The sequence below is a fragment of the Lolium perenne genome, chromosome 4, assembly GCF_019359855.2.
Source record: "Lolium perenne isolate Kyuss_39 chromosome 4, Kyuss_2.0, whole genome shotgun sequence".
Taxonomy (NCBI): domain Eukaryota; kingdom Viridiplantae; phylum Streptophyta; class Magnoliopsida; order Poales; family Poaceae; genus Lolium; species Lolium perenne.
Window position 1 is genome coordinate 54,632,679 of NC_067247.2, and position 7,179 is coordinate 54,639,857.

Here is a 7,179-nt window from a genome sequence, read left to right on the forward strand (position 1 = left end):
TTTCTATGGGGTGATTCCAGGTGCTCCATTCGTTCATAAAAGAATATCTTAAATTTATTTGAATTTAAACCTAAATACTTCGTATATCTATTTTCTAAAACAAGTATATTTTGAATTCAAAACCACCGCGCCACGCACCAAACTACTGAATGCGTCCCCTCCTTCCGGCCCTGACAGATCCAAAAGTGCCAAAAGATTGCACATTTGCACGCGCCCAGAACAGGCATACATGTTTCCCGAAGAGCACCTGTGGAAAACGAATATTGCAGATATACACTTTCTCCTCCCTGCTCGCCCCTGAGCAACCCTTCATAGCTTCCCCGCCGCCGCCGCCGCCGCCGCTGCCGGAGAGATGGACTCTGCAGGCTTCGATTCCGAGGGCCGGGAGTTCTCCAGCGCCACGGAGATGTGGGCGGCGGAGATCGGCGCCGCCACGTTCGCCCCAGCCTCCGCCGAGGTCGGCCCGCCCGCCGCCGCCGCCGCTCCAAGCAACGGGGAGGCTGGCGCCGGCCCCGGCGAAGGGAAGCGGAAGGAATGGTACTCGAAGGGAATATCCTACTGGCAGGTAAAGGCTAGGCTCAGCCGGCCGGTCCCCTCCTTAAACCCTAAACCCCCAATCCGAGTGCACGTCCCTCAGCTGCAGATTTAGCTTAAGAGTTTCTCGAATTGGTCTGGCTTAGGGCGTGGAGGCGTCCACCGAGGGCGTCCTGGGCGGGTACGGGTGCGTCAACGACGCCGACGTCAAGGGCAGCGACGCCTTCCTCCGGCCTCTCCTCGCCGAACGGTTCGGCGCAGCGAAGCGCCATCTCGTCGCGCTCGGTAAGCCGACAACCTCTGCACAGACCGTTTTTTACTTCCACTTCTATCTGTGTGATGACTGCGTAGTGCTCCAGTTATGGAATCCTATGGCTGCTCTATGTGGTCTAATTGAGCACTTACAGTTGCATTTTCTTCTGGAACTATGACAGATTGTGGCTCGGGCATCGGGCGGGTTACAAAGAATTTGCTTCTTAGGCATTTCAATGAGGTATGCAATGCAACTTTTCTTCTCGCAGGTCACAAGTTTTAGGTTTTACCATATTAATTGAGCTTGAAAGGCCTGCCTTGCTTATCCATGCATAATTCCCATTCTAGATTAATGAATATATTGATCCTCACTCCATACAGCTTCTGTTGCCACATGCACAGAATGATACTTTTGATGACTCATAACAATTTTTCTCGGGGTTTCTGATGTATCACACTCTAATTATATTTTCATGTTTTAATATTTGTCATTAGCTCTGTTGGGCCTCATATCATCTTTCAGTTTCAGAATTCCATTTTAAACTGGAGTTGGGTTTTCAGGTTGATCTTGTGGAGCCAGTGTCCCATTTTCTAGAAGCGGCACGTGAAAATCTTGCTGGATGTATGGATGTAGGACAAGAAACACATAAAGCCGCTAACTTCTATTGTATACCTCTTCAGGTTGGTTAGCATCTGTAGAGCATTTCTATTGCGGTTATACTCGTAGCAAATTTCTCGCCGCTTCTTCTCACATGGTAAAGTTAACTTCTTGCGTAAGGACTTCACTCCTGAGGAAGGAAGATATGATGTCATATGGATCCAGTGGTGCATAGGGCAACTTACTGATGATGATTTTGTTTCATTTTTTAATCGTGCCAAGGTGATTCGGTTCAACTCACTTATATTTTGTTTTGACATTATGCTGGTTTTTTTTTTGTTGCATTATGCTGACGTATTTGTCTGTATTTTTAATGTGTAAATCTGGCATTCAATGCAGAAGCATGCCACGGTGTTGTACTATTACTCTTAGAGAAAGGAAGCTCGTATTTCCCTGCTAAACAAAACACTTATAAAGTAAATTTATCATGCATATGTGGGAAGAGGCCCATTATGTAGTTTCAACAGTTACATGTCAACAATGCTGCTACTAGCTTTATAATTCATTTTTTTGTATTATACAAGTTGGAACAAACGGCTTGTTCTAAGCCAATGACAATCCCTCTTTTTTTGTGAGAAACAATCCCTCTATATGAAGTGCATTATTTCTATTTTTGGGTTACTGACGGCTAAAATCATGTTCTTCGGTGACCATGTCGATGCACATATTAGTAGAACTAATATCTGATTAACTGTTATGCTTATGGGTCTTCTACTGTCTATGCAATGTAATTAAATACTGATAATGTTGCTTCCAGGTTGGGCTCAAACCAGATGGCTTTTTTGTTTTGAAAGAGAACATTGCATAGTTAATTAAATGTTAATTAAATACTGATAATGTTGCTTCCAGGTTGGGCTCAAACCAGATGGTTTTTTTGTTCTGAAAGAGAACATTGCAAGAAACGGTGAGCTTACTATATCGAATTGTATGTCATCACATCAGCTGTTCTTTTTTAACTTATTTGAAATTACAATATTTATGTTGTCAGGATTTGTTTTAGACAAGGAGGATAACAGTGTCACCAGATCCGATCCATATTTCAGGGAGCTATTTAAAAAGTGTGGATTGTATATCCACAATATTAAGGTTTGCATCTCTCAAAATCTGAACAGTACACTGATGTTAAACTTTTTACCTTCCATACCAGCCGTCAAATCTTGCTATTTGATAACAGAACCAAAAGGAATTGCCAGAGGAACTATTCGCTGTCAAAATGTATGCATTGGTGACCAGTGAGCCAAAAATTAAAAAAAGTGGGAAGAGAAGGCGACCTAAAAATTCACCTCATGTGATTCGGTCTTGAAAAGTCTCCAGATTAACCGGGCTGTTGCGACGGCAATATTTATCTGTGAATGTATTGCTATTGAGCTGTCGCAAGTTCCAAGCACGGAAATTTTAAGTCTGGCTTTCGCTCTGCGTGCGTTTTGTACCAAACAGGCTCCAGTTTTCGTGAGGTCAGATCCATTTGTTGCAACTGTTGTTCGATTACCTAGTAACTGTCAACACTTGACAGATATGGCATGTATGATCTCATTGTTCTGAAAGGAGGGTATCTGAACCAATGAACTCGTGCCTCTGGTGCCCCAAATGTCTAGATTTGTACGTACTTATGATGCATCGAATTATTGTGAATGAGATGGCTCTGTACCTGGGTGCATCATTGCAAGTCATTACTGTATTGATCTGTTCCATCGTCCATGTGAGACTGCAACTGCAAAATAGCTCCAGGCTTCAGGATGATGGACTTACATGGCTAGCCTAGCTAGGAAAAGATTTTCATGTTCTCAAGACGAGATGGCAGGTCGATCTCCAGCAAGGAGGAAACCAACTTTTGCATATGCATATCCTTGGTCTTCATGTCAAAGACGGTAATATTGCCATCCAGACACCTAGAGCAACATCATGTCGCCACTCTGAGGGTCATGGAATGCAATATTGCCATCCAGACCATTGGGAGGGATATTCGCTGGTGAGATTGAGACCTGAAGCCACACGGACAGCATGACTTTCAACGAAGAGTAGTTTCTTCTCTGATGATGTCGCCAACTGGATCTGGTCAACGTCACATTTCGTGTCCCGGAACTTCACAGACCCTAGCTTCCGTGTATCACGTGTGGTGAGGGATGAGAGAGACGAATATGTGCCCATTTTATCTCAATGGTGAGGTAATATATAGAGTTTCCATTTCCAAAGAAAAAGGGAATTAGGCGACATCTTAGACATTGCCAGTGTGGTGAGGGATGAGAGAGACGATTACGTTAGTCTATACATAACATGTGACATGTTTTACTGATTAAGTTTTATGGGTAAATCTAATTTATACCATGTACCAACTTTGATATATCATAATTGTCAAAAAAAAAACTTTGATATATCATATATGTTCGTCTATATATAGAACAATTAGACTACTGCTCACTTCATATATACACCAGCCCTTGTGATTTTTCAACGGGCCACATATGTGCTCATTTAATCTCAATGGTTCTAATTTAGTTTAACTTGATGATATGTACCATTAGGCCACAAACCATGCTTGATCATGAAATCAACGTGAGAAAGGTATGTAGATGGTGGCTTCTTCTGGACAATGTACAAGGAAGCAGCATGTATCAGCACAACACAAGGTGCAATATGTGTGTTCTTGTAATGTACAGTTGTACAGACAACTTACACAGTTCATTCATAAGTTACTGGGAATGAGTGGATTGAGGGAAACATCTACCACAGTCGATGACTTGGTTGCTGACCACAATGTTCTTGCACTGCACTTATGACCTTCTGTCCATCAGGAAACGTAAGTTCATCTATTCAAACTTTTCTTCTCACCTAGGGCATGATACCGCAGGAGTGTAGTCTGATGAAAAATCAAGAGACAATGTCGCAACACATGCCCAACTCGTGATGTGATGGATGAAAATGATGTAATTGTGGAGTCTATTGGCTCTTATTCTTAATAGAGATAATGTCAACGCTTAAGGAGCTTTGACCTCACAAAAAATAAGGTGGTGGTAACATTTTCGTAAGACAATAATGGGTCCAAAAGAGCATAAAACTGTGTTCAGAAAAGTGGTCGATTACCCTATTACTATGAACACTTGACACATATCGCGTGTATGATCTCGTGATGTTTTTGGCGAGCTGATCTTATTATTCTGAAAGGGAAGATATCTGAGGCAATGAGACTCATGTGCTTCCAATGCCCCATCTGTCTGTAGATCTGTACAATGATTCATACAATCACTACGAATGAGACGGCTCAGTACAAATTAGTGTATCTTTGCAAGCCATTATTGGATTTATCCATTCCATGCCACGTTCTAATTATGCAACTTCTGTACACGACAAAATTTACCATGTGTGCCTCTTACACATAAAAAGTTCATCAATTGCAACAATGGCTGAATATCCGACACTTCCTTAGATAGATTTTATACACCCATGTGTGTCTAAGTTTCACACATCTAAAAGTAGAAGTTTATTGTAGAATAATCATGTGCAAGTACAAGTTTGTGCACTCTTCTAAGAGTGCAAGACTAGACATAATATCCATTAGATACCCCTGATGATGATGCCAAACAACTCATGACCAGGATCTAGAAAAGAGTATCTATCTCACATCAATACTCCGAACAAATGAGAACTTAAACTCAAAGGTAAAAATGACAAACTACATTGCAATCAGACGAAGGAATATAACTACTGATCCTAACATGCATATGAATCATAGCATCAACTACTAAGAATAGCTCATTGATTGGGGACTTGGGGATGAAATGTGAAGGCAATCAAGTATCTTCACATCAGCACACCAATGGAGCTCGAACCGTGGAGACATGTGAAGCCACGACAGAAAGACAACAAGAGATTTGTCCCTAACAACAATGTACAAGGTTTTCACCCAAAGCAACATAAACTAACCACGGGCTAGTCCAATATGCACCAAAGTCTACCTTTTTTATCTACCCAGGATCTCACACAAACTTCGTGACACACAAAAATCTCGACAGCTGTACCAAAAGCCTGTCCGGTCGATGTCGAACTTGCAAGCTTGGTCTTGATCCGATTTTGATCTAGGCTGGTCAATTAGTTAAAATTTTGAAACTTAAACCTTGAACAACTAAAATCTGATTTAATTAGGATTGGCATTATAATTTGTCATACCGGCCGTATGATGAGTTATTCGTACATGCATCGCAAATTACTAGTATTTTGTTAATTATTCTTTCTAGTAAATTTTATAACTGTTAACTTTTTTGTGGTTGCGTGCATTTATATAATTATATTACATAGAGAGGCAGATGTAATGTATCTTCAGCATTGTTGGTGAGGGATGAGAGACATATGTGGTATCTTTTCCATAAATTTTTTTTTAAAATTTCAGTGATCAAGTGCTATGAGCAAATCTAATTTATGTCATCTACCAACTACAATATAGATATTCCTCTATATATAACCATCAAACTACTACTTCCTTTATATAGATATACCAACCATTGTGATTATTTAACTAGCCAAATATGTGCTCATGTATCCACTTTGGTCCTAGTGTATGTTAGTTTGATCGACTCTTACACCCAGACCACAAAACATGCTCAGTCTGGACATTATAAGGAAGCGAAGCATCACTATATACATTAGGTGCAGCATGTGTGTTGTTGTAATGTACACATACCGAATATTCAGTTCAAAGTCAATAGGATTGAGTGGCCTCGGAAGAACATCTACCACAGATTGGTATGTGCTGATGACGAGGCTATCAAACTGCACTGCTGCCCTTTTCTCCCTCAGCAGACACACATTCTTCTAGTCTAGTCAACCGTTTCTCCATTCCTACGGCATGAGGCTACCCAGTCTTGAGCGGACAGAGGATCCCACCACCAGGGTAGCACTTACTAGTAGTGTTGCTAGTTTCCCATTTTCTCCTTTTACCGGGATGCGCTCAAGTTTGACCATCTCTTCTCTTGCACTGCTTTTTGTTATTTGACCAATGTACTCGCCTGACTCAGCTTCAGTGACTTGCTGGTCATAAGTCACCGAGAGACTTAGTCCTCATCTCAGCAATCCATAGCAGATGAAACGAACTAGAATGGCCAAAGGCAAAAGTACACCAGAGGCCAATTTCACTACTTGTATGGCTGAAACTTCAGATTATGTTTATTCACAAACAGTATGTCGAAATGGAACGAAACTTCCTCGGAATACATAACGCAATAGATGTGATTTTCTGGAATTTTTCAAATTTTTCTGGGAAGTTCGAAATTTGAGGTCAAATTTTAGGAAAACTCAAGGAAAATGCACTTGAAATGCTCTCAGTCAAAAAAAAATGTATGTCGAAATTCATCGAAATTTTCCCAGAATACATAACTCCATAGGTTTGATTTACTGGAGTTTTTTCGAATTTTTCTGGGAAGTTCAATTTTTTTTACCAACTTTGACTTTTAGCTGCATTTAAACATGATTTCAGCAACATTTTAGCATGATTTCAGCAGCATTTTGGAAAAAATTCAGTAAATCATTAGCTTCACTTGTTAGTACTCCAAAAAACAGTTAGCATAATGCAACTATTACAAGGGAAAATCCATTACATATTTGCAATTATTGGCAACTCACAAGTAAAACAGAGGAAAACATTGTAGAGTTCACATCACAAACACTTCATTTGACAGTGCAGATCTTTCGAATTCGGTGGCAACAAGTACTACCGATGAAACAACAATTCTTATCCCGCCAAA

General features: G+C 40.7%; 1 protein-coding gene across 1 annotated transcript; it reads left to right on the top strand.

Moving 5' to 3' along the window:
- The first annotated feature begins 248 nt into the window (after positions 1-248).
- Positions 249-3,114, top strand: LOC127292578 (alpha N-terminal protein methyltransferase 1). The gene is made up of 8 exons (XM_051322001.2): positions 249-565; positions 681-819; positions 969-1,027; positions 1,348-1,467; positions 1,565-1,666; positions 2,294-2,348; positions 2,433-2,530; positions 2,619-3,114. The coding sequence occupies exons 1-8, from the start codon at positions 353-355 to the stop codon at positions 2,745-2,747; spliced, it is 915 nt and encodes a 304-aa protein (XP_051177961.1). The 5' UTR covers positions 249-352; the 3' UTR covers positions 2,748-3,114.
- Positions 3,115-7,179: the final 4,065 nt, after the last annotated feature.

Excerpts from the sequence above, each read along its gene's own strand:
- LOC127292578 (XM_051322001.2), top strand. The coding sequence starts at position 353 with ATGGACTCTGCAGGCTTCGATTCCGAGGGCCGGGAGTTCTCCAGCGCC. Across the intron at positions 820-968 it reads GCGCCATCTCGTCGCGCTCG|ATTGTGGCTCGGGCATCGGG; the intron begins GTAAGCCGACAA and ends GAACTATGACAG. Across the intron at positions 2,349-2,432 it reads AGAGAACATTGCAAGAAACG|GATTTGTTTTAGACAAGGAG; the intron begins GTGAGCTTACTA and ends TTATGTTGTCAG.